We start from the raw sequence: 27,385 nt of genomic DNA, 5'->3' as shown, positions 1-27,385 counted from the left end.
TATAAAACCTGTTTAACTATTAGGGCCTGCTTAGCCAGAGTGACTCCATATTGCCTAGGTAGCCAAATTGTTTACAACCACAGACTTCATTCCAGGAATAAACGCCCCAGTAGCTCCTGGTATCAGTTCTGGGTATCGATTCTGGGAGTAAACACCTTAACAATAGAAGCCATGTACCTTGGGTCTGCAGTTATGCCCTATAAAACCAGACTGTGAGATTGGGAGGGGATGGCTTTCTTTGGAGGCAGCCCTGGCCTGTCAGTCTGACTTCTAATGCTTAGCATAGAATAAAGCTTTGCATAATTTTCACTTTGTCTCAGTCTCGTTCCCCTGGCCAGTCAGTCTAACTTCCAATGCTTGGCATAGAATAAAACTTTGTATAACTTTCACTTTGTCTCAGTCTCATTCCTTTGATAACAGACCCCAACCCAAAGCTGTCACCATCAAGACAATATGGTACTGGCACAAAAACAGACACATAAACTAAAGGAATAGAATAGAGAGCCCAGAAATGAACCCTCAACACTATGGTCAATTAATCTTAGACAAAGAAGAAAAGAATGTCCAAAGGAAAAAAGTCAGTCTCTTCAACAAATGGTGCTGGGAAAATTGGACAGTCACATGCAGAAGAATGAAACTGGACCATGTCCTCACAACACAAATAAAAATAGACTCCAAATGGATAAAAGACCTGAATTTGAGAGAGGAATTCATCAAAATCCTAGAGGAGAACAGAGGCAGCAACCTCTTCAACCTCAGCCACAGCAACTTCTTCCTAGAAACATCACCAAAGGCAAGGGATACAAGGGTAAAAATGAACGATTGGGACTTCATCAAGACAAAAAGCCTTTATTGAGCAAAGGAAACAGTCCATAAAACCAGAAGACAACTGAAAGAATAGGAGAAGATATTTACAAATGACATATCAGATAAAGGGCTAGTATCCAAAATTTATAAAGAACTTATCAGACTCAACACCCAAAGAACAAATAATCCAATCAAGAAATGAGCAGAAGACATGAACAGACATTTCAGCAAAGAAGACATCCAAATGGCCAACAGACACATGAAAAAGTGCTCAACATCACTCAGCATCAGGGAAATACAAATCAAAACCACAGTTAGATACCACCTCACACCAGTCACAATGGCTAAAGTTAACATTTCAGGAAATGACAGGTGTTGGTGAGGATGAAGAGAAATGGGAATGCTCCTACATTGTCAGTCGGAATGCAAGTTTGTATAGCCATTCTGGAAAACAGTACAGAGGGTCCTCAAAAAGTTGAAAATAGAGCTACCCTAAGACCCAGGAATTGCGCTATTGGGTATGTACCTCCCAAAGTTATAAACGTAGTGATCCAAAGGGGCACCTGCACCCTCATGTTTATAGCAGCAATGTCCACAATTGCCAAACTATGGAAAGACCCTAGATGTCCATCTACAGATAAATGGATAAAGATGTAGTATATATACACAATGGGATATTATGCAGCCATCAAAAAGCTCCCAAATCTCGCCATTTGCAATGAGTGGATGGAACTAGAGGGTGTTATGCCAAGTGAAATAAGTCAATCAGAGAAAGACAATTATCATATGATCTCACTGATATGAGCAATTTGAGAAACAAGACAGAAGATAATAGGGGGAGGGAGGGAAAAATGAAACAAGATGAAACCAGAGAGGGAAACAAACCATAAGAGATTCTTAAACTTAGGAAGCAAACTGAGGGTTGCTGGAGGGAGGGATGGGTATGATGGAGTGGCTCCGTGATGGACACTGGGGAGCGTATGTGCTATGGTGAGTGCTGTGAATTGTGTAAGACTGATGAATCACAGACCTGTACCCCTGAAACAAATAATACATTATATGTTTATTAAAAAGAAGAAGAAGAAGAAGAAAAGATTTTTAAAAAGGAATTGATAAGATGTTGGTTGAAAAAGAAAGAAGAAAATTTTAAAGAAAATAGAAAAGGAAAAAAATTTTAAAATTAAAGAATTAACTTTGAAAGACTAAAGAATCATTGGGAAAAAGCTATGAATTCTATGTACTATATTCCCCTAGTGCTGGCATTTTGCAGTTCTCATTGATCGGTAAACTTGGTCTTGGCTGGATGTTCTTGCTGATTTGGGAGAGGGGCCTGTTGCAGTGATTCTCAAATTTCTTTGCCAAAGATGGAATTGCACTGCCCTTGCCAGGGGCCAGGCTAAGTATTCTGCTCAGGTTTGTTCCCAGTAGCTTTTGTTCCCTGAAATCTTTCCATACCACTTTGAAGGAGGAAAATGAAAATGGCAACCTCCCAATCTCTGGTCCCAGAGATGCTGAGAGCTTGGGGTCCCACTCCTCAGTGTGCCCTCAGAGAAAAGCAGTCAATCACCCCTGTCGCCCTGGTCTCCGGCCGTGCTCTGTGCTCGCTGGGCCTGTGACCAAGCATTTCTATCTCTGGCACATGGCCCTGTAGTCTCTAAACCCAGAAGATTCCTGTGGTACCCTCCCATGCTGCTCCTCCCAGGGGAGGAAAGGGAGTCTCCTCAGATCTCCCTGCTCGAAGAGCAGTGGCCCAACTCTGCCTCAAATCATGGTTTAAGGTAACCCGGAGCTAAGAGCCCACTCCTTGGCTCCATCTCTGCAGCTGGCTTCCCTGCTCTGACACTCAGGAGCTCTGTCGCATTCAGGCACCCCCAGTCTTTCTGTGACCCTTAGGGTCTGGAGACCACACTGTCCCAGTGAGGGTTCCACCGTCCCACCCCACACGCCTTAGCCACTGGAGTGATGTCCCTCAGTGGGACAGATTTTTAAAAGCTCCAATTTTGTGCTCCATTGCTCTGTCACTTACTGGTAGCCGGCTGACAGAAGCTCCCTCCCCCTGCAGTTTATCTTCCATATATCACCTCGGATTCACATCTCCTCAGGTCTTACCTTCTAGAAAGTGGTCGTTTTTCTGTTCATAGAGTTGCTGCTATTCTTTTCTTCAATCTCCTGTTGAGTTCGTAGGTATTCAGAATGGTTTGATAACTATCTAGCTGAACTCCTGGAACCAGAAAGAATTTAGGTCTCCTACTCCTCTGCAATCTTGTTCAGTTCTCTCAGTCTTACCTTTTTAATAGCAGCTTTATTGAGATACAATTCACATATCATATAATTTACTCTTTTAAAGTATAGAATTAGTGATTTTTACATATTCATGCTGTTGTGTGACCATCACCATGAATTTCAGAACATCTTCATCATCCCCAAAATAAACCCTATATTTATAAATCAGTCACTCCCCATTCCCCCCAAATACCCCATCCCCTAGCTGCCACTAATCTACTTTTTTTCTATGGATTTGTCTAATGTACATTTCACATAAAAGAAATAAAATAATATGTGTTTTTTGTGCTGTGCTTGGGTGGCTCAGTTGGTTGGGCATCTGACTCTTGGTCTTGGGCTTGGGTCATGGTGTCAGGTCATGGGATTGAGCCCTGCATTGGGGTCCCTGCTCAGCCTGGAGTCTGCAAGATTCTCTTACACCCCCCCTGCTCTGAACCACCCTCACCCCCCACCGGCTTGTGCACACATTCTCTTGTCTCTCTCTAAAATAAAGGAGTAAAAATAAAATCTTTTAAAAATAATATGTGGTTTCAGTGTCTGGATTTTTTCACCCTGCATAATGTTTTTCGGTACATTCCTGTTGTACTATGTATAAGTAATTAATTTCTTTTTATAGATGGATAATAGTCCACTGTATAGATATATGCATTTAATGTATTCATTAGTTGATACACATTTTGATTGTTTCCTACTTTTGGCTACTGTGAATAATAGTGTTATGAAAATTTGTTCACAGGAGTGCCTGGCCGGCTCAGTGGGTTAAAGCCTCTGCCTTCGGCTCAGGTCATGATCCCAGGGTCCTGGGATTGAGCCCCACATCAGGCTCTCTGCTCAGCGAGGAGCCTGCTTCCCTTCCTCTCTTTGTCTGCCTCTCTGTCTACTTGTAATCTACTTGTCTGTCTGTCAAATAAATAAATAAATAATCTTTTAAAAAAAAAAAGAAAAGAAAATTTGTTCACAGGTTTTTTTTGTGTAGACATATACGTTTTCAGTTCTCCTTGTTATAAACCTGGGAGAAGAGGTGCTGGGTCATGTGGTTACTCTATGGATAACTTTTGGAGGCAATGCCAAACTGTTTTCCAAAAGGGCTGTACCATTTTATAATCCTACCAGCAATGAATTAGAGTTCCTATCCCCACATCCCTGGCAGTCATGATCGTCCATCTTGTGATTTTAGCCATCTAAGGAGGGTCAAGTGGAAGCTCATTGTGGTTTTGATTTGATTTTCCTGATGACTAATGATGTTGAACATCCTTTTATTGGCTTTTTGTATATCTTCTTTGGATATACCTATTCAGATACCTTGCTTATTTTCAATTGACTTTCTTGTCTCAATTTTGGTTGTAAGTATTCTTTACATATTCTAGATATAAACCTTTGATCAGGTTTATGATTTGTAAGTATTTTCTCCCATTCTGTCTATTGTCTTTTCATTTTTTTGATAGCATGGAGATGGCCCAACTTAGACCATGAGAAAAAAAAAAAAAAACACTTAGGGATGGTAGAGCAATAACATAGAAGAAGGATGATTCATCAGAGAGAAGTAAATTTTTACTTTGTTGAATCACTGATGATAATTATGTCATATATCCAATAGTGCATTTTCCCTTTTCGACTGCTGTCATATCTATTACTGGACTGTGTTTCCATAGAAGCTCTGTGAGATAGGTAGAATCATGTTATTCCCATCTTATAAGACAGAAACCTGAGACTCAGAAAACTCAGTGACTGACATGGTGTCACACAGCTTGTGGGTGCAAAGCAGCAATGAATTCTTAGTACCAAGGTTCCCTGCCTCCTACCGGCCCCGAGCTCTTAGCTGGGGAGTAGAGAAAGGTATATTTTGTCTTAAGGGAAGAAGGCATATGGTCACGACACACCTTTGGTCAGAAGTCTAGACTGTTTCTATTTATTGTGTACACTTTTATGGTAACTTAAGCTTTCTGAGCCACAGTTTTCTTACTTAAAAATTAAATAGTTGGACAGGTTGATACTCTGAACTTCCTACCAGGTGTAAATTTCATTTAATATAATTATCCTGCTGCTAGGTAATTGTTTTGACTACCTGTTATGCTAAATATTTGCTCATATGGCATAACCACCTCTACTAAACTTTATATTGGGAAATTCTTTTGGATGCCAGTTTAACAAAGGCAGCTGCCCTTAAGCAACAACAGAAATATAGGATGCCTAGGTGGCTCAGTTGGTTAAGTGTCTGACTTTTCATTTTGGCTCAGGTCATGATCTCAAGGTTGTGAGATTGAGTTCTATGTTGGGCTCTGTGCTCAGTGAGGAGTCTATTTGAGATTCTCTCTCCCTATGCCTCTCCCCCCAACTCTCTCTGTCTTTCTAAAATAAATATATGCATCTTAAAAAAGAGAGAGAGAAAGAGAGATGTATCTTCACAAAAGACCTTTGGGAAGTCACTCCATGTCTCTGCTTGAATTTCCTCATCTGTGTAATGAGAATTAAAGGACATAATGTGTGTAAAATGCTGATTACAGTCCCTGAAATGGGTAGGGACTCAATAAATGACAAAAATAACTATTATTATATGAGATAGATGTGTAATCCATTAACCCCCTGGTAACAAGGGGTCAAGATTGCATGTGATGGAGTTCACACGTACTCATAGAGAAGCTTGTCTGAGGAAGGCATAGCAGGACTCTTGGGAGAAATAGGATTTTCTTAGGCTCTCATTTGAATGAAATCTTTATGAAAGCCCAAGGCTGCACTGATCAATTACGACACTGGGACCCCAGACAGCCTCTCTTCTTGGGTTGAATGCTGTCACACAAATATCATTACCTAGCAGAAAATTAAAGAGGGGCTTGAGATGGCATTGTTTATGGATTAAGAGTTTAGGGAGGGGAAATCAACTTAGAAAAATAAAGAACAATTGTTCTTGCTAGCACTGGTATGATTCCATTTCCATGTTCTGAGAGAAGATAAAACAAAAACAAACAAAACAAAACAAAACAAAAAAACTAAAGTTGTATATAGTAAAGAACAAAATGAAAAAGTGCTCCATATCACTCGGCATCAGGGAAATACAAATCAAAACCACAATAAGATATCACCTCACACCAGTCAGAATGGCTAAAATGAACAAGTCAGGAAATGACAGATGCTGGTGAGGATGCGGAGAAAGGGGAACCCTCCTACACTGTTGGTGGGAATGCAAGCTGGTACAACCACTCTGGAAAAGAGCATGGAGTTTCCTCAAAAAGTTGAAAATAGAACTACCCAGCAATTGCACTACTGGGTATTTACCCTAAAGATACAAACGTAGTGATCCAAAGGGGCACGTGCACTCGAATGTTTATAGCAGCAATGTCCACAATAGCCAAGCTATGGAAAGAACCTAGATGTCTATCAACAGATGAATGGATAAAGAAGAGGTGGTATATATACACAATGAAATACTATGCAGCCATCAAAAGAAATGAAATCTTGCCATTTGTGACAACATGGATGGAACTAGAGGGTATCGTGCTTAGCGAAATAAGTCAATCGGAGAAAGACAACTATCATATGATCTCCCTGATATGAGGAAGTGGAGATGCAATGTGGAGGGTTTGGGGGGTAGGAAAAGAATAAATGGAACAAGATGGGATTGGGAGGGAAACAAACCGTAAGTGACTCTTAATCTCACAAAACAAACTGAGGGCTGCTGGGGGAAGGGATTTGGGAGAGGGGAGTGGGGTTAGGGACATTGGGGAGGGTATGTGCTATAGTGAGTGTTGTGAAGTGTATAAACCTGACAATTCACTGACCTGTACCCCTGGGGATAAAAATACATTATATGTTTATAAAAAAATTTAAAATTTAAAATTTAAAAAAAGAGTTACCATTTGTTGAATGATTGCTATGTATGATAGGCATCATAATAGGTGCTTTATATAGAATTAAATATAATTCTTACAACACCATAACTAAATAATAGTATTCTGGTTAAGTTAGTTAATCAGGGAGGTTAAGTTAGTTTCTCAAGGTCAAATGGCCAGTTAAGGGCAGATCAGGGTTTGATCTAAGGTCTAAGGTTTCAGCACTACAAATACTTTAAGGGAGATTGGGGTTGACATGACCTGGTATAGTGCAACCTGAAATACCTAAAAACATCTCCTCTATAGATATAAAAAATTTCTTTTTTATATCTGTGTTAGGTGACTCATTTGTCTTAAGGCATCAAAAGTTCCTGTGAAGTCATCATTCAGAACTGTGTCATCCAACATGGTAACCTGAGTATAGCCATATGTGACTACTGAGTACTTGAAATGTGGTTAGGTTGAACAGAGCTGTGCTGTGATTCTAAAATACACAAATTTAATATGAAAGATATTATAAAATATCTCAATCCTTATACTGAAATTATAATTTAGATGTATTGGGTTAAATATACTTTAAAATTAATCTTATCATTTTTCCCCCTTTTCAATGTGGCTACTAGAAAATTTAAAATCAAATTCATGGCTCATATTACATACCTATTAGACAGTGCTGGTCTGGAAAATCCCTGAACATAGAACTCCCAAAGGTCTATTTTCCAATGGGAATGAATACTACTCAAAAGCTCATTTAAATTTCTGAAGCACTGTGCAAATATAAGATATTTAAAAAACACTGCTTATGTTATAATACTGGCTCAGTCTGGTTGTACAGAGAGGGGTTGATTATTTTCAAAGTGGATAATTACTTTAAAGACAATTTGGCATTGAATATATTGGTGTGTTTATGCTTCTGTTTATGCAGGAGAGCAAAAAGAAATGAAGATGAAGAAAGCCAATAGCTTCCATTTTTTTCTTCTTTTTTTCTATCATAGTTATAACTCCCTAAGGAACTTTGGATGAGAATTCTGGAACACAGCAAAATCAAGTAAATCAGGCTGAGATAATAAATAGAACAAAAGTTGCTGTAGGATGATGTTTCAGGCTGAGCTACTCACTCCACCCAAGCTGGCTGGCATCTTCCTGGGTTGGCTCTTTTCAGAGGCAAAGGCAGAACAATGCTTCTCTGTGTTGTTAACAGTGTGGTATGACCAGCTGGGGCCATTTCCCCATTTTTTCTTTAACAGTCAGTTTCCCAGGCCTGTCAGAAGTTCCTACAAAGGAGCCCAGAGAAGCCAGGGGTGCCTGAGGCATTCTTACCCCTCTGTCAGCCTCAGGAATACGGGCTGAGGTTGGATCAACCTGAAGGGTGACTGCTGACAGCTATGACTCCTCCTACATCTCTCCATTACTTGTTCTGGACTGTACCCTCAGGGAGGCCAACGTTCTCCTGGGTCTCTATGTTGCTGTACATATCTGGAATTAAACTCAGGCTCTATTCCCTCAGCCCTCAATTTGATACAAAGAGGATGGACAAATGTGAACAGCCTCTGATGATCCCACATTCCCAGTCACCTTCTGAGGTAAGGCTCCAGGAGTTGGAATTCTAGGAGGTGACCTTGAAGTCTTCACAAAACTCCAGGGGCCCAGGGCCATCTAAAGGAAATCCCTATACAGTATTCATCTGTTGGATAAGGCTCAGCTACACGCTGGAGAACACATAGAGTTCTTTAAAACTCTAGGAAATTTTAAAACAGTGCTTCTTTCTGATAACTAAATTCATACATATTCTTTGTAGAATACTTGAAAGTTACTGAAAGGTACTATGATTACACCTGCATAAATTATTCATTATTTTGTTTTATGTTCTGTAATTCCTTTTTTTTATATTTCATATAATTAATAAAAGGCAAAAAAACCCCACCCTATCCCAGAACAAAAACAACAACAAAAGACTAGGATCCAGACTGCAATGTACTTAGGATTCCCACTTTTTAAAAATGAGAAAAAAGCAAATGATCCAGTAAAAGATTATCAAAAGATATAAGCAGGTAGTTTAGAGAAGCTGTAAGTGGAATGGTGAATATGCATAAAAGAAAAGACACCCAACCTCAATCAAGAAAATGAGACTTTCCCACTCAGTTTAAAAGTCTGATAATAGTAAAGTTTGGGGGAGACATGGGGGATTGGGAACACTCATACCCTACTTTAGAAAGTAGGTGTGGTGTAGCTTCTTTGAAGAAAATTCTATAACATCTGGTACGGATGAAGATGCAGTTCAGCTTATTTTCCATGACTGCATACACATACACTTAAAATAAAATTGGAACCATTCATTAATACAATTTATATCCTACTTAAGTAAAGAGCTTAAAGACACATCATGAACATTTTTCTGTTGCTAAACAAGAAAACTTATTATTAAAAAGCCTCCAGCAAATGCTCCTAACCCATGCTTCCCCTCTCTACACTTTGAGGGGCCTAGCATTTTGGTGCTTCCAAAACATTTATGGACTCTGACCTCAACCAGTCCATATCTGGACTCTATTAATCTTTTTGACTCTCTTGTGAGGTCTCTTTTTCTCCACAGCTGCTTTCCCACATTTTCTCCATTTGCCTAAACCTCTAATTTGACATAATTTTTACTCTCAGCACATGATCCAACCTTCTGTTTCATATGGCAATTACAAATCATAGATAACTCTGTTTTCCCCAATTGACTCTATAAGTTGAACTGCATTACTCTCTGATTTTGTCCTCTTTTTGTTCAATTACAATGGGAGAAACGTTACCATGCATGCCTCAGGCCAATCTCTATTGGATCACATAATGCTTCCATTCCCATATCCTCATTATCTTCTACAACACTTAAATATTAAGTCACTCCCATGATAAACCATAACAAAGTGACTGGATCCAAGCCTTCCTCCAGATACTGCCCTACCTCGTCTCTCTAAAAAGGTATAGAGAACAACTGTGGCACATTTTAAAAATAATCAGACTTCTCCTTTCTCCTTTTCAAGCAAATGTATTCCTAGACACAGTTGAATAGTCCAGAGGTGGGCACTTAACCCAACCTAGGTTATTTGGAGTTCCTCCCTAATTTGTTTATTAATCTTGGTATTATTCTATTATGCAGCTATATCATGATTGTTAATCCATTCCCCTGTTGGAGAAGTTTTGGAATGTTTCCAGTATTTGGGCTATTGTAAATAAAGTTACTATGAACATTCTTGTGCAAGTCTTTGTATTTGTTTCCATTTCTCTTAGATAAATATCCAGGATTGGAATTGCTGGGTAATATGTTAGATGTATGCAAATGTTCGATGCATAAGAGCCAAGAGTAGACCACTCCAAAATGTGCCACTTTGGCAAATTAATTATTTAAAATTAAAGTTAGTTAAAAGGAGCTAGTGCAAGAACATTCTGATCTCCCTTTGCCTCCAGAAAGCAGAAATTTCCCATGTGAAAAGTACGCTCCCTGTACCAAGAAGTAAAGAGACATCCTTCTTAACAGAGACAGGGAATTCAGGCCAAGAAGGCAATATACCAACAAACCTTGTACTTTTTTGTAATTTACTACCCCAGCCCAAATTCTGTTCAAAATTCCTTATTAACTAAACCTCCCAAACATAATTTATCTTTGTCCTGTCAATTCCTCACATAGTTATTGTCTCTGTCTAAAAACTATAAAAAACTGCCTGCCTTGGTCATTCTTTAGGTCTCAATTTCATTATTGGGCCTCTTTGTGCATATAATTAAGCTTTATTTTTTATTCTGTTAATCTGTCTCATGTCAATTTAATTCTTAGACTTGTTAGAAGAACTCTGAAGGTTGGAGAAAAAATTTTCCTCTCCAACATATGTTTAACTTTACAAAACTGCTAAACAGTTCTCCAAAGCAATTATACCATTTCACATTCTAAACAGTAATGTACAAGTGTTCCATTTCATTTATATTTCCACCAATATTTGATATAAGCACTCTTTGATGTTAGCCTTTTTAAAAAGTGTGGAATGTTATCTCATTGTGGTTTTACTTTGTATTTTCTTGATGCCTAATGATGTTGAGCACCTTTTCATGAGCTTTTTGATGACTTGTATATCTTCTCTTCCGAACTGTTGGTCAAATGTTTGACACTGGAAGACTTTGTACTTTCAGCAGGGTACAGTATTCTATTTACTATAGAACAGATTAAACTTAAGACAAGAAAAGAAAAGAATACAGCAGTTTAAGCCAGGCACTAAAATATCTTGAGGTTAAATTCAGCTTTTTTAGTGAAATTTTGTGAAAGGGCTCCCCTTCTGCCTTCCCACAAGCCCTTATTCCTATCGTACCTTTGCCATGTATTCTTTGGCAGCCCCTTCATTCTGCAGTTTCTAAGTTGTGCAGTGGACATTTAGACTACATGTGACTGTTTCTGATATCGTCATTCCTCCAACACCACCAGGCAGGGTGCAGAGTTGCAGCAACAGCCTTTGCTTGTCTTGCCAAATGTCCTTCCTGGTTGAAGTGAAGCTTTACTTGTTATTTCCTGTCCTATAAGTCAACTCTTCATTATGTTTCCTGGTGTCCCATGGACAAATAAACAAACAAATGAATAAATCAACAAGAAGCTAAACCATCAGGATTTGTGTGCAACACCATCATAGTAATAACCGGCATGTATATGAAGCATTGCAGTTTATAACATGTTTTCACACATATAATTTATTTTTATCTTCAAAACAGTCATGGGGCATCATTATCATCTCCATTTTACAGATGAAGCAAACTAAGGCTCAGAGAGGTTAAATGAGTTGCCCATGGTAATCATCCCTGGTTGTTCTTGAGAAAGGAGAGGTGAGACTGGGATTCCCAAATGGTGACATGCTGGGGCAACCCAGGCTCTAAAACCATAGACCAGTATTATTAGGAGGAAGGTAAACGGGGATGAGGAAGAAAAGAGGACCAACCCAGCTTGAGATACTGGGCTCTTTTAACTCCCAAGAGTGCTGACCTAGGCCAGCACATGGCACAAGTGCAGCTCTCTCTGTGATGTGTTCTGAGGAGTCCTTCAAGGAACTCCCACCAAAATCTATTTCCAGGGGCATGCACACTGCCTTAGATTCCATCATCATTCCTTTGCTTCTATTAAATAGGACAATACTTCTAAAAATTTTCCACTGAAACTCTCTCAATGGCATAGGCATAGAAAGGCTATCCTGGGTAGATGGTGGTTTGGAATAGAGTTCCAAGTGGGAGCTGAAAGAGAGAATTTTCTGAATCTGGTTTTTTATCTTAAAAATTAAAGCAGATTTAACTTTTTTCCCCCACAATAAAGGCGTGTATTTTCAAAATGCATGTATTTTATTATAAAAATAATAATTTTTTTTGCAAAGAGGTCTGTGTGTGTGTGTGCAAGTGCCTGTGTGATGGTTGTCCTCTAGTTTCTGCATTCCCTTGGCAAACAGACTCATTTCTCACTTTGAAAAAACAAGACTTCAGGTATTGAAGACACCAGTTAAAATTTAAAATTAAATTTTACCTGCAAATGATATCACTTTAAGTTTCTGTCATTAATTAATTAATTAATTAATTAATATAATTCTGTTATCAGATTAACCTAAGGGGGAGCAGGACACTGGTTTAGGAAGCAGAGAGGCAACAGAAAGAAAAGTTAAAAATTCTGTGAATTTGCCAGAGGATTTGAGTCTTGTCTTGGGCTTCAGAATCACAGTGATAGGCATTGTGACAGGAATAATGATTCCCCAGACTGTGATCCCCATCTAGCCCCAGTCTATGAGATACAGCAATCTGAACTTGGATCTAAAAGTCTCCTGACTATTACGACAAAAGCAATCTTGGTTTTTCAGTGTACTGTATTTTTAAGTCATTTATATTATTTTTAGCAATTCTGGGACTACTTTTGACAATTGCAAAGTTAAAACTTTCATGGGTCTTGCTCATAGCTTCTGCAGCTCACCCAGCATGACAGGGAAATCTGTAACTATGGCTGAGACCAACAAGTAAGCAAGCAAGCAAACAAATAACATCCCTTTCTTGCTGCCCTTGTCAATATGAAAATGATTGATGATCAGGATCCTGAACTCAAAGTTCTACTACTTGTCAGTTACGAGATAGAGAGGAAAATTTACTTTGAATCCACCCTAAAACATAGGAAGAATTGCATGGCATTTGTAATTTTGATGAGAACTAAAATGCAGTCCAAGTTACCCTGAAAAATTGTAATGTAGACTTAATCCATATTTAAACCTCTCTGTTTGACCTCCCATATTTATTTCCTCTTCTGGATCCAATAGATTGCTAGAGCCAGAAAAGGGTCTGAATATCATCTATTGATGATCTTCCTGCCACACCCTGCTTTGGTGACACTGAGGGAAAGCAAGCTGTTTTTGTGGAAGCTACATACATTTTGGCTTAAGGTCTCTTGGCGAGGTCATTCAGATTAGGGATGATTGGAGTCCTCACCCCTAGGACCGGGAACCACAACTAGAGAACTGTTATCTTGAAAAGTCTTAAAGGTAAACAACTGTTTGGGAGGTTGATGGAACTCAAGGGACTGGTCGCAGTGCTTCATTTGTATAGCAAGAATACTTTCTTTTAAAAAGATGTATTTATTTATTTTTGAGAGAGAGAGAGAGAGAGAGAGAGAGAGCAGGAAGGACAGAGGGAGAGGAAGAGAGAATCTCAAGCAGACTCCAGGCTAAGTGGGGGCCTGAGTTCAGAGGCTGATATGGGGCTCTATCCCATGACCCCAAGATCTCAACCTGAGCTGAAACTAAGATTCAGATGCTTAACTGACTTCAACCAGGTGCTTCAAGGACATTTTTAAAAGAGATTTTATTTCTTCATTTAGAGAGACAGAGATGTGTGCCTGGGCGGCTCAGTTGGTTAAACATCTGCCTTTGGCTGAAGTCATGATCCCAGGATCCTGGGATCAAGTCCTACATCAGGATTCCTAATCACCATAAAGTCTGCTTCTTCTGTTGCCCCTCCCCACTGCTCATGCTCTCTCTATCTCTCTCAAATAAATAAAATCTTAAGATAGTAGTAGTAGTAGGAGGAGGAGTAATAAAAATAATAATATTTTTTTTTAAACTAGAGAGAGATTGAGAGAGCATGAGCGGGAGGTGGGGGGTGGGTGGCTGAGGGAGAGGGAGAGAGAGAATGACAAGCAGACTCCATGCCAAGTGCACAGTCTGATGCCAGGCTTGATCCCATGACCCTGAGATCATGAGCAGAGCCAAAATCAAGAGTCAGATGCTCAACAGACTGAGTCACCCAGATGCCACGAGAAAGGATGTTTTTTTTTGCATATAGATTATATTGTTACTTTGGAAAAACAGGGGGTCTGATGGAGATTATAACAAATGACTCATCCATCCAAGTTCCTCCTGGCACCATCAGTACAACCCACATGTACAGTCACTGTTAGCACCCTTGGGAGGAGATGGGGGAATCATTCATTCTGTAAATTACTTTTCAATATCAAAATTTGCCTCAGACCCTTGTATGATAGCATCCACACTTAACCATTCATTGAGTTTTAGGTTATTAATTAAAAGTTAAGCTTTGGAATGCAACAAACCTGGGTGCAGACCTAGGCTATACCCCTTACTACTGTTCTGCCAGGCCTACTATAGAAACTCAATGCATGTTATTGGTGAAGATACAAAGTGACAGCCTGTAAATGCAGTTGATTCATATTTGTATTTAAAAATTACAACAGCATCAGGGTGCCTGGGTGGCTCAGCTGGTGAAGCATCTGTTTTCAGCTTAGGTCATGATCTCAGGGTTGTGAGATAGAGCCCCATGTTGGGGCTGTGTGCTGAGCACGGAGCCTACTTAAGATTCTCTTTCTCTCTCCATCTGCTTTCCTTAGCCTTCACTCTTTCTCTCTCCCCTCTCAAAAAAAAAAAATTACTACAACATCTACAGACAAATGACTGCTAAATATCTGCAACCGGAGTGATTTATTCAGATCACAGACAATGTTTTGTGTGCAAATTGATTGATTTGAACCTGTTGTAATAATTACTCTGCAGGGTCATCAGTCCATAGCACTAGTATCTTGGACATAGTAGGAAAGCATGGATTTTGGAATCTTATAGACCTGGGCTCAAATCCCAGCTTTGCCATGTCCTGACTGTGCCATCTTTGACAAGTTGCTTAATTTCTCTGAGTCTCAGTTTCCTCATCTCTAAAATAGGTATAACACCTATCTTACAGAGTTGTTGGAGGATTTAATGATATATGTACATAGGAACCTGATGTATGATGGGTGTCAAATAAATGTTTATTTGTATTCTCAAAATTTGAAGAAAACTTAATAAGATCCACATCAGTTTGAAGGCATTTACTTAAATTACAGAGGGCCTGGACATTAAGAACTTCATACCTAGAAGGACTTGCAGTCCCACTATGTGAAAACAGGGAGAGGAATAAAATAGGCTTCCAATGTTTTAACAGTACTTCCAATGTTTTGTTTTTACTTTTGTTCTATAGGAGCATCTACCTAGAATCTTTTAGATACTTTTCATTCTTCCTTTATTCCTTCTTCTTCCTTTCTTCTTTCTCCCACCTTGTCCTGCAGGGGAGCAGGGGAGTGGGGGAAAGGGGGGGTGGGGAGGGTCATGAGCACAATGTCAGTGTAATGTTGCCACTGTAACTAGTGATGGCCCATGTGTTCCTGAGGACCATGCTGGAGAAGCTGGACTCATGCAAAACCCCTTATTAAAGAGTAGCCCTGACTGCAAGCATTGATGGTGGTAGAGCCAGCCCCTGCCATGAATCATTTTCATGATAGTCAAGGCAGGAATCAACATTGGTTCAGAATATCCCCACCCTTCTTCCCTGGAATGGAAGGCTGGAGGACACTTTAAGGGAAATCTATTCTACAAACAGGAAGGCAGGCAGGGCAGAAGTGAATACAATGAGATAGTGCAGAGTTCAGCTTCATGAGGGCATGATCTCCTAGAAGCTGTGGTTTATTCATGGTCAGGGAGCCCAGCAAGTTGTTTACTTAAGGCCTTCATCTTCATCACCTCCTCCTCAGTCTCTCTCATACCTGTGTTCACCTGGTGGATTTATGGAAGGATTGTGTACAGTCTTAGAAACTTCTGACACTTGTAGTAGGATCTGTGTTAGATTTCTTCCCCTTTGGAAAATGTGCTTGCCTATCTCAAGAATGTCCTTTCCATTTATTATTCCCAGGACTGCACAATGTGCTTTATCTCTTCTTTCAGACATAAGTGTGAAGAGAGAGACACTCCATCCTTGAAAAAATGTTCATCCATGGCCAAATCTTTTTTCCCCATTTCCTCAGATAGTTTGGGAAACTAGTGCTACTCTCTGGCTTTGTACTGATCTCCCAGAGCAGGTGGGCACTCTTGGCTCTATTTGTTAGAGTATAATTGGAACAAGGAGCCATGTGACATATTGGTATGCAGATCATGTGACGATGGAATGAGGAACAAAGAGCAGGAGGCTCAGCCTTCAGGCGAACAACCAATCTGGGAATGAGAGCTGCTCATATTTTCTGTTTATCTTTTTAATGCTAATTATCTGTTTCTTGTTCTCAAATTTAGAAGCTGTTGACCCAGCTCAATTTTAGATACCCAGAAACTATCCACCAAATATATGCCTCCAATATAACTTGGGGGTTCATTAGATTAATTAATTAATAGTGGTTAATAAATGCTTTGAAATATTTTTATTAAAAGGGCCACCTAAGTACAAAGTGTCATTATAATCAGGTCTAATGAGGTCAGTGGTTTAAAGAGAGGGTTTTAAAACCATATATAAAGCTCCTCCAACCATCAGTGGTACAGGATGAAGGTAAGAAGAGGCAGGTAAGTCTACGTACTGGCATTTAGAATCTCCTCCATAGGGGCAGAACCACATTGAAGTTTACTTGGATCAAAGAAAGGTAATCATAAAGCTACCAACTAATCGGTTCTCAAATTGTTTAACTCGTCTTTTAGGGCAAAAGCCACTGCTTTGTTAAAGCCTGGCGTGCAGGGTAGTGCTGAAGACAGGGGACTTTCCTAAACAGAGGGGAGAGACTTTCTCTGCAAGGTCACAAACCAGGTTAGTGCTCACCTTCTTGTATTATGTAGAATAATTAAGTTGTCTTTTGAATGAAAACAAAGATAGAGTTGATGGAGGAAGCACAGGGGAGCACAGCAAACCTCTTGAGTCATGATCTCTGATGCTCCTCTCAGTGGCTTACCTTGGTTTTCTAAGGAGACTACAATAGAAGAATGGGAACAAAATTGTGATATGAGCAAGACTGGAGAAAGGATGGGCATATGTGTTAGCCTAACATATTTAAGATATTTGTAGGCTCATGTCAACATGAAATTGGATTAAAATGAGTTGGAAGATTATACTTAGGAAAGAGTGATCCAATGAATCATAATACCAAGCCTATGAGACTAATATCTTGGAACTGGCAAAAAGGTATTATACTGGAAATGATTCTATACTTTCTTTTAGTTAAAACACATTTCCTTCAGGAAACTTTTAAGTTTTAAAATTAACCAGTTTCTCTTTCAAATTATAATAGGAGCTGTAGGATAAGATTCACAACCATGCTGTCCTTTATCCTGTTTTGGGGTCTTATTGCCCTCATTGGTAAGTCATTGATTGACATTTAGCATCTTTTGCAGGGTGTCTACAAAAACGTGTAGCATAGTCATGAATCAGAAAGAGCAATGATTACATGTAATCATTAGGGCTCTTCTAATCAGCCTGGCCATCAATCAGCTGCTGACATCTATAATTAACAGTGTATTCTGCTTGCCAAGCAGGTAAAGGCACTGTTAGTGGGAATTTATGGAACAGTGCCTTCGGAGGCAAGACATATGAAGATAAAATTATTAATACCAGGCAGTAAATAAGAGTTAAATGAGTATAGACAGAAAAAGACTCTAGTCTGGGAAGAGTTTAGGATAAAGAGTTCACATCTAGTCAGGATGTTGAGACCAAAAAGTGGAGGATGTAATACTTGAAGAATGTTTGGTATTATTTGATAAGAGAAGAAAAGAGTCTGCTGGATGGGTAGAATGCCTTTTGTATAGGGAGGCAGAAATGCATGAAGAGTATTGGGAGGGGGAACCTGGGTGGCACAGTGGGTTAAGCCTCTGCCTTCGGCTCAGGTCATGATCTCAGGGTCCTGGGATCAAGTCCCGCATCGGGCTCTCTGCTCAGTGGGGAGCCTGCTTCCTCCTCTCTCTCTCTGCCTGCCTCTCTGCCTACTTGTGATCTCTCTCTCTGTGTCAGATAAAGAAATAAAATCTTTAAAAAAAGAGTATTGGGAGTACAGTAAATAGATCAGTGCAACAATACAGAAGTGAGGACTTCTGAGGATAAGGCTAGAAAAGTAGGCTGGTGAGATGCTGAGGGACTTTGAATAAGAAAAGATTGAAAATTTGGCTTAGGAAAAATGAAAAGCCATTGTAAACAATGTTCAAGTTGTCTTTATGAATAGAGTGAAGATTGAGAAGAAAGTGTTTCTATAATGTTTAATTCTAAATTTGAAAAAGTGAGGTTACAGAAAACTAATAATTTCCGACTATTTATATGGTCAAAGGCAGAGGAACATAGTTTTACATTTTTATTCCTTCTTTAATTTCCAGGTAGGAGCAGAGTTATATAACAAGTAGGCTAATTATGAGCTACTCTACTACCTATGTTTAACTGAAAGGGGACTATAATTAAGAAAGACCTGTGTGTTTATGATGTCAACACAAGTAGTGTAAAGTCCATGGTCATATTCTAATCCCCTTAAAGCAAACTTAGGAATGTAAGCTGGGAATCCCGGTTAACCTACACCTTATACCTAAAGACTCTGGTTCAATAGACCTAGTATGAGGAGTCCATAAACATGCATTTTTAATAGGCATCCAGATCACACTGATAACTGTGGTGTGTGGGCTACACATGGAGCATAGCAAAGGCCAGCTCTCCAGTAAAAAGAAATCGAAACTTTTTTTTCAAGATTTTATTTATTTATTTGTCAGAGAGAGAGAGCACAAGCAGGGGGAGCAGACAGAGGGAGAAGCAGGGTCCTCGCCAAGCAAGGAGCCCGAAGTGGCACTTGATCCCAGACCTGAGCCAAAGGTTAACTGACTGAGCCACCAGGTCTCTCAAATGTAAACTTTTGACATATGGGCTTGTTCCAGATAACTTAGATAATTCCTTTACTTCTCATTCATTCATAAATCTATCCATCCATCCATCCAATATCCATTCACAAATATTTATTGAATGTCCACTTTGTGGGGCACCTAGGTGGCCCAGTCGGTTGAATGTCTGCCTTCAGCTTGGGTCATGATCCTGGGGTCCTGGGATCGAGTCCCACAACAGGCTCCTCACTTGGTGGGGAGTCTGCTTCTCCCTCTCCCTCTGTCCTTGCTCTCTCTCTCTAATAAATAAATAAAATCTTTTTTTTAAAAAAAGAATGTCCACTTTGTCCCAGGCACTATTCTAGGTGCTGAGGAGGAGATAGGATAGGGAAAAAAGTATTCTAGTGAGAGGAATATATAGAAAAAAAAAGAAAGAAAGAAATATAAGAAGGAAGGAAGGAAGACATGTCAGGTGGTGACAGGTGATATAAATAAAATAATGTAAGGTAATGGATGATAAGGAATGAGGCATGAGTGTGTTGCCTTTTTAGTGTAGGTAGAAAAAAAGACTCTTTAATAAGGTAAGTAAATATTTGTTGTAGAATGTTTCAAACACATAAAATGAGGGAGGCAACAGTATAACTCCCATGTACCATCAGCAAACGTCTATGGTTTTCAACACTTTGCTTTCTTATTTTATCTATCCCTCATCTCTGCATTTTTTGGGAGGAGAGGAGGTTAGAATATTGTAAGACAACCCAAAAGATCAAAACATTTTATCTACAAATGTTTTTGTATGTGTCTACAATGTGTAAGGACCAGCTCTGGTACATGAATCATATATCTATACAGTTCTTCCTCTTTCCTTTCTGCAACTGCATAGTAATCTGTGTGTGGAAGTGGCTTAGCTTCCTCAGTCCCTATATGGATGACACGTGCGTTGTTCCCAGACGTTTCCTGCTATAAATAGTGCTGAAACAATAGCCTATTGCAAAATCTCCTTCCACAGCAATGTGTCAGACTGATACTTCCCCCACAGCCTCATTGTCACAATACATTGTCAAATTTTTGGATTCTTGCCAATTAAATAGGCAAAATGTAGTGTCTTGATGATGTTTTATTATAGTATTCTCTTTTGAGTGTGGTTGAGCACCTTTTTATACATTTAAGGATTCCTTTCTTTTTTGTCTATGAACTGTTTATTCATATCTTTCACTGATAGGTGGTACTTGAACAGAATCCTGAAGGCAGTGAGGCAGCAAATCATGTACATACCTGGAGAAATAGCATTCTAGGCAAAAGGATCTATAAATATAAAGGCCTTGAGGCAGAAACCTGCCTGGGATGCTGAAGGAGAATCAAGAAAAATGTGACTGGAGAAGAGTGAGGAAAGGGAGGGAAAAGTCGGAAAGTGAGCAGGGACCAGATCAGTCAGGGATTGATTTCCACAAATGAATGATCGGAAAACCACTGGAAGGGTCGGAGAGAGGAATGATATGATCCCATGCATGTTTCCAGAAACCAGTCTCGGTGCTGGAGAACAGACTGCAAAGGTTTGGAAGGAAGATCGATTAGGGAGGTTTTATAATAATCAAGATGAGCAATGGTTGTAGTTTGGACCCTGGTGGTAGCAGGCGTGGTGAAAAGTGGTCATATTTTGGTTATATGCTGTCAGTCTGCACCCTCACTCACAGCTTCTACACCTCTATCTTACATATGATCTATGTCATGGAAATCTATCTATTCATTCACTCATGTGTATTTCCTACACATATTGGATGCACAAAGTTCTATGCTGAGGGCCATGGAGACTGCCAATGCCATGCTTTTTGCATCACATGGAAATCCACACTACTTAGAGAAATTTAATGGCTTTGCTGATTTCTACTGCTTTTGTTACCTAAATAGGTTTTCTAAGTATTCTGAGTTACTTGACAGTTTCACCATCTGACTTTCTGACGCATTTATAATAGCTTTTTATTTTTATTTATTTATTTATTTATTGCCTGTTTGTAGTTGGGAGAAAGTAGATTGTACCTGTATTTTCATTTGTTTTGATAAGCTTTGTTTTTTAAAAAGTTAATCTTTAGAGTTGCTTTGTTTTCCTTCTAAAATCCATATTTATATGGAGTAGTTCCAATGATTGTGTGCCTAATTCTAAGACAGTTTCTTTATACTGTCAAGTTAATCAGAACTAGACCTACAGTGAATGGATAAAATCCATCTCTCTTTAAAAAACACCATTTACAATGCTAAGTGAAACAATGTAGTATTTTACATCAAATATTTTAACAAATATATTTCTTATAACAAGTATTTGTAGTCTTAAGATATAAATCAACAGTTCCAGGAGCTATTAGAACAAATTTTTCAATTTACAGAAAAGATCTTTATCTCCTTTAGTAAATAGACTTGGACAGTAAGTCACTTCATAAGGACAAAATAAAAAAATAAGAATAGGATTTAACTTAAGTTTTTATGGTAGGTTGAATTTTATTTCCAATTTTACTAATTATACTTAGAAGCTCAACTTCACAGAAACATGATACAAAATGGACATTTTAAGTTAATGGTACCCTTCTTTTTTAACGTAAGTGGTATTAGTACCCTTCTTTCTTATTTTCTTAAGCAAAGGCAATTGTTAATCCAGATGTTTACATCCCCAGATGTAGAAGTGGTAGAAGTGTCTTAAGATTTCTCTCAGAGTTCCTGCTTAAAACTCTAGTGGCGATTTTAATTCTGATCAAGATTGCAGAAAATGTTTTTGAGACCTATAAAAATTGGTTTTCATAATACTTTTTACAATGTTTAGAATTAAGTATTTCTTTAAAAATTTTGGGGGGTTCCTGGCTGGTTCAGTCAGTAGAGCATGTGAGTCTTTTTTTTTTTTTTTTTAACTGATATCTGATTTTTTAGTGTCTTTTAAAAAATTTATTTATTTATTTATTTGTCAGAGAGAGAGATAGAGAGAGCATAGGCAGACAGAGTGGCAGGCAGAGGGAGAAGAAGGCTCCCTGTCGAGCAAGGAGCCCGATGTGGGATTCATCCCAGGAAGCTGGGATCATGACCCAAGCTGAAGGCAGCAGCTTAACTGATTGAGCCACCCAGGCATCCCGAGCAGGTGACACTTGATCTCTAGGTCATGAGTTTGAGCCCCACGATGCTTTAAAAAAAAATTTTTTTTAAGGTTGGAGAAAACGGGTTGGGGGAATCTTCTGTTTTGTGTTCTCTGATGAGCTATCCTAGGGGTCTTCGAGAGCATGTTAGGAAAGAGTTTCACGTTGGTGAGCCTTCACCTTGGGTTAGTAATGCTTGTTACAGCAACTCGAGCAATATTTCTCACAAGTTTCCTGAGAATTATCATTCTCTCCCCCCAGGCACTTCTAGGGGCTCGTACCCCTTCACTCACTCAATGAACCCTCACCTGCATCCCCGCTTGTACCATGGCTGCTATGGTGATATCATGACCATGGAGACCTCTGGTGCCACCTGTGATATAACCAGGTTGATGAACTGTGGTAAGTGAAAGCAAAGCAAATATTTGGCTTTCCCCCTTTCATCATTTTCATATTCTCCCTTTCATCATTTTCATATTCTTTTTTAGGAGGTAGCTTAATTTTGAAAAGATATAATTGCTGTTATAGCAAAAGATCAAAGTTAAAAATTAGAAGTAAGTGGTGCCTGGGTGGCTCAGTGGGTTAAAGCCTTTGCCTTCAGCTCAGGTCATGATCCCAGGGTCCTGGGATCAAGCCCCGCATTGAGCTCTCTGCTCAGCAGAGAGCCCACTTCCCTCTCTCTCTGCCTGCCTCTCTGCCTACTTGTGATCTCTGTCTGTCAAATAAATAAATAAAATCTTTTTAAAAAAATAAAATAAAATTAGAAGTAAGCAGAATCTTGACAAACCTAGCAAACTACTTCTACTCATTTTCCCTCAGTCTTTCCAAACCTTACCTAAATTTGTTTATTTCTACATAATTAAATGATTGCTTACATAAAATATTAAATTCTGCCTTTATTTTTTGTTTGTTGTATTTACTTCATGTTATAGCATGAGCTTTTTAAGAGAGTCTCTTGCTTTTTGTACATCCTCTCTTTTGTAATCCTGTTCCAAAGTATTCTTCATGTTATCCCAGTATTAGAACATCAGCGCTGGAAGCAACTACAAGGTCAATCTAATCCTACCTCCCCAATTTATAGATCTGAAAACTGAGGCTCAGCAAGAAGAGACTTCTCATGGGCCTGGAGCTAGGTAGTAGCAGAACCAGACTCAAATTTAGGTTGGCTGACTTCTAGTTCAAGAGTCTTCCCAAGGCACCAATGTGGCAGGTAACAGAAGAACAAGAAAGAGAGCAGAAATGGTACTGCCTGGGGTTGTGGACCTTTCTGGGTTTATGCAATTAGAGATTTAAAAAAATGTCCTAGAATAGTTGTCCCAAGCTGTGGTCTGTGGTCGGGGACTGTGATTGACTTACTAAACTTTGAAAAAGGGTTCTCTTCTGGAGTAAACACTTTATTTTCTATTGACTTAGGGATCCATGGTTCTGAAATGTTTGCTGAGATGGATTTGAGGGCCTTAAAACCTTACCAGATTCTGATCAAAGAAGTTGGGCTGAGGTACTGTGTGGACCCTGCTCTCATCGCAGCCATAATCTCCAGAGAAAGCCATGGTGGAGCTGTCCTACAAGATGGCTGGGACCACAGGGGACTTAAATTTGGCTTGATGCAGGTACTTGGCCAGAAAATTTCAGTCAGCCCCACTTTATCCTTCCTTATGCAAGCTCAAACCAAACTAGATGTCTATTGGTAGTACTTTCAGGCTTCAGAACACCATGGTATTTCAGATAATTTGTACTTCTGTATTTCTGTAACATGTCTTTGGTATTTAATTCCAGATTTAGCAGTTTTGGGGTATCTTCAGGAAAAGTATTTTATCAGTTTTAAAACTACAGTTTGCAATTAATAATATGCAAAACACTTAAATTGAGAAAATCTTACAAAGGGCACTGATTAGAGGTGTACATTTGGGGTTCATAAAGTAGTGAATTTTATCTATGGATCAAAACACTGTAATTAAGCTCTACTTGAATCAAACGGTTCTTTAGGCAAATTGGAGGAAGGGGATCCAAATTATCTGGCTGTTTGAATTTTTATTTTAAATTGTCTGTGGAGACCTAAGCTTTGAACTATCTTAATTAGAATTGCAAATGTCTAGACATTGAATGCTAATTATTTGTTTTGCAAAATTTTCATATATGTATATGAGAGTTTAATTAAAACTATGTCACACCCACATCTCCCAAATCATACTTTGTTTATCTGACTCTCTTTTCTGTAAGAGAAGGTAGAATTGATTCTTTGGAGATAAAGTAAGGGGGCCGAGGCCAGTGGCTCTGTACTTGAACACAAGGAATAGAAATCAGGAATAGTAGAAAAATGTGCAGCTTCATCCAGATGCTGACATTATTATCTGATTTTTCTAGCTTGATAAAAAAATTCATCACCCTGTTGGTACCTGGGACAGCAAAGAACACCTTTTGCAGGGTGTTGGAATTCTAGCAGACAAAATTAAGGCAATCCAGAAAAAATTCCCCACGTGGAGTGTGGCTCAACACCTGAAAGGTAGGTCATGTTTGTGGAGCTTTGTTTAAAAGAGTAGTGCGTGAGACCCCTGAAGGCCAGATGTGCCCTGGGCCTCCCTGGGAGTATTCCCAAGGGGTCAGCAGTGGGGCTGGACAGGGCTGCCAAAAGGCTGCACTAATGCTCTCTGAACAACTGAGTTTACTTTGAGGGGTCTTCCTCCCCAACTTCCATTTCCCCTCCTGCCAGATGTTGGTATTCATATCATATCTCACATCAGTTAATGCAAAAACTATTGCAAAAAGAATGTTTGCCTTCCTCTGATAGTTTTTATCCTAATGCAAGAAATCAACCACTTTCTTTGTTTGAACAAATGTTTACTCTGAGCTGTGATACCAGGGCTTTCAGTATCGTATCTAAGTGGAGATCTCTGCTTGGCTGATCACAGACCTCAAGTTCCGCATCATCCAGATTGAATTAAGTCACTAGCTTCCCACCATAAGCTTGCTCTTTTTTCTGTTTTTCTGTCTCTTCTCTCTCTTTTTTTTTTTTTTGTCTCTGTGAATTGCACCATAATATGTCTAGTCATTCCAGCCAGAAAACCAGATTTTTTTTTATGTTCTCTGGTTCATTCTGTTTTTATATCCAACCACATCAAGTCCTATTAAGTGTACCTCTTACAGACCCATGGTGTACATATAACTTTCTCCTCCCACATTTACCATCCTTAATTTAGAATAAACAATTTCTGTTTTTAGTTTCAAGGTCCTTGAAATCAGGGATCAGGATAAGGGGTCTTTTTCTCTATATATCAGAGCAAAGCACAGTCATGTATACACATAAATAATTATTGAAGATTAAAATTTTGAGGTAAAATCACATACACACGTGCATACGCACACATATCCCTACAAAAAAAAATGATTATGTCTTGGGTACCATTATGTACCCGCACTCGTGTGGCACCCATCCTGGCACATAGTAGGTGCATAAAAACATTTATTGAATGACTGAATGAGGCAGTGAATAAATGAGTAAATTTTTAAAAAATGAGTAAGTTATTTAATGACTGGGAGAATGCTATAAATATTCTCAGACTGAAGATTTGCTGGGGATCAAGTTTTGCCAGGCCTGGACTATATTAGAAGCAAATATGGATTTTTTGCAGGAAGAAAAACAAAAGTCTTTTAAAAGGAGAGAGAAGGAAAACAATCTGGAATTTTCCCAGAGATTCTTGAGGTGGTTGAACTTTTCAGGAAGGGAGGGAGGGGGAAGGAGAATTTGGGACTGCCTGCTTTGAAAAAACTTGCCTGGAGGGCTGACATCCTGGGAATGCTCATTTCTTATTTCTGCTGAAAGTTAATATTTCAATCTGAATCTCTATTTCATTTCAGGTGGTCTCTCAGCCTTTAAGTCAGGAATTGATTCCATTGTCACCCCAACGGACATAGACAATGACTTGGTCAATGATCTTCTTGCCCGAGCTAAATTCTATAAAAGACATGGCTTCTAAGCAAAAGCTCTGCGGGGGGCAGTGTTGACAGGTGTTCAGATGGCCCCTCTTTGTGAGTTTGATATAGATGTGTTGTAGTCAACACAAAGAAATGGTTGCACTTATGACAAAATTCAGTTTTCTTAATGCAAATAAGCATCAAAAAGAGAAAAAGAAAAGGAAATCTACCCAGTTCATAATATGATTTCCATAAAATGTTCACAGACATATATGCACAATTATTTTATAGTAAATGTGAATATCATGGTATGTGACATCTACATATTTCAATGGACCCTATTTTATTCCATGATTTCAATGCCTGCTGACTCTGTTTTACCAAATTGCTAACAGGAGAGTCTGACCTGAGCCTTTGTCCTTTTCCAAGTATTTGTCCAAGCCACTAGGGCTTTGATTGTGAGATATGATTAACTCATAAGCTAGTCAACCTGTGGGACAATGAAGAAACAAGAGATGGAATTCTAGCTTCACAAGTAACTGAGAGCTGACTGTGGTGAAACTGATCTTCCAAAAGTGAATGCCATGTCCCTGGCTCACACCAACCTTCTGTGTCATCTTCCTCTTGTTTGCTGAAGATCCAGGGAATTGCTTCTTCTATTTTCAGGAATTTCTGCCACACACTTGTTCAAGGAGTCCATCCCCACAAAACATGGCTGAAGATAAGCATATAGGACCTGAATGAGTTTATGGTTCTTTAATTGCAAGCAAAAGTAACTAGTTCTGGAAAGTTGAAGGAATAAAAGGCAATTATTAGAAGGCTATCAAAAGACTCATAGAAACAACAAGGTCAAAGACATGAAGAGAAACCAGGCAACTCTGTGTGCAGCAGGAACCAGCTGACCATACTTGATAGCATCCTCAATGCATGAATGAATAAGCACTCTCCTTGCATAAATGTACTCCAGAGAGTTTTTCTTCCATCCTTTCATCATTCTGCTTCACTTTCGTAGTTCCAGGAGAGAGACTCTGATGGGCTTATCTTGGGTCAAATACATACCTACACCTTGGCTACTCTGCTCTTAGGTCTTGTCCAGACTACTCACAATGGAAAAAAGTTCCCTAGAATGAAAAACCTGGTGCAGTTTGTGGCTTTGCTACCATCCTCAGGAGAGGGCACAAATAATAATGTTGGAGCATAAAACCCTCAAAGTCCTTGCTGACAATGGCTCCTGCTTGGCTTTTAGCTTTTGGGAGGAATATTTGATAAAAATTTCTACCCATTACTTTTCTTTCTAAGAAGGAATCAA

General features: G+C 39.1%; 1 protein-coding gene across 1 annotated transcript; it reads left to right on the top strand.

Annotated features, from left to right (window-relative positions):
- Window positions 1-17,512: 17,512 nt before the first annotated feature.
- Window positions 17,513-26,138, top strand: LOC123391850 (lysozyme g-like protein 2). Its single transcript, XM_045079355.1, has 5 exons — window positions 17,513-17,555; window positions 22,426-22,566; window positions 23,578-23,774; window positions 24,529-24,667; window positions 26,020-26,138. The coding sequence occupies exons 1-5, from the start codon at window positions 17,513-17,515 to the stop codon at window positions 26,136-26,138; spliced, it is 639 nt and encodes a 212-aa protein (XP_044935290.1).
- Window positions 26,139-27,385: the final 1,247 nt, after the last annotated feature.

Source organism: Mustela putorius, unplaced genomic scaffold, assembly GCF_011764305.1.
Source record: "Mustela putorius furo isolate JIRA1106 unplaced genomic scaffold, ASM1176430v1.1 tig00000346_pilon_pilon_pilon, whole genome shotgun sequence".
Lineage (NCBI taxonomy): Eukaryota > Metazoa > Chordata > Mammalia > Carnivora > Mustelidae > Mustela > Mustela putorius.
Note: the sequence above shows the minus strand (reverse complement) of the source record. Positions and strands in the feature narration are given on the sequence as shown.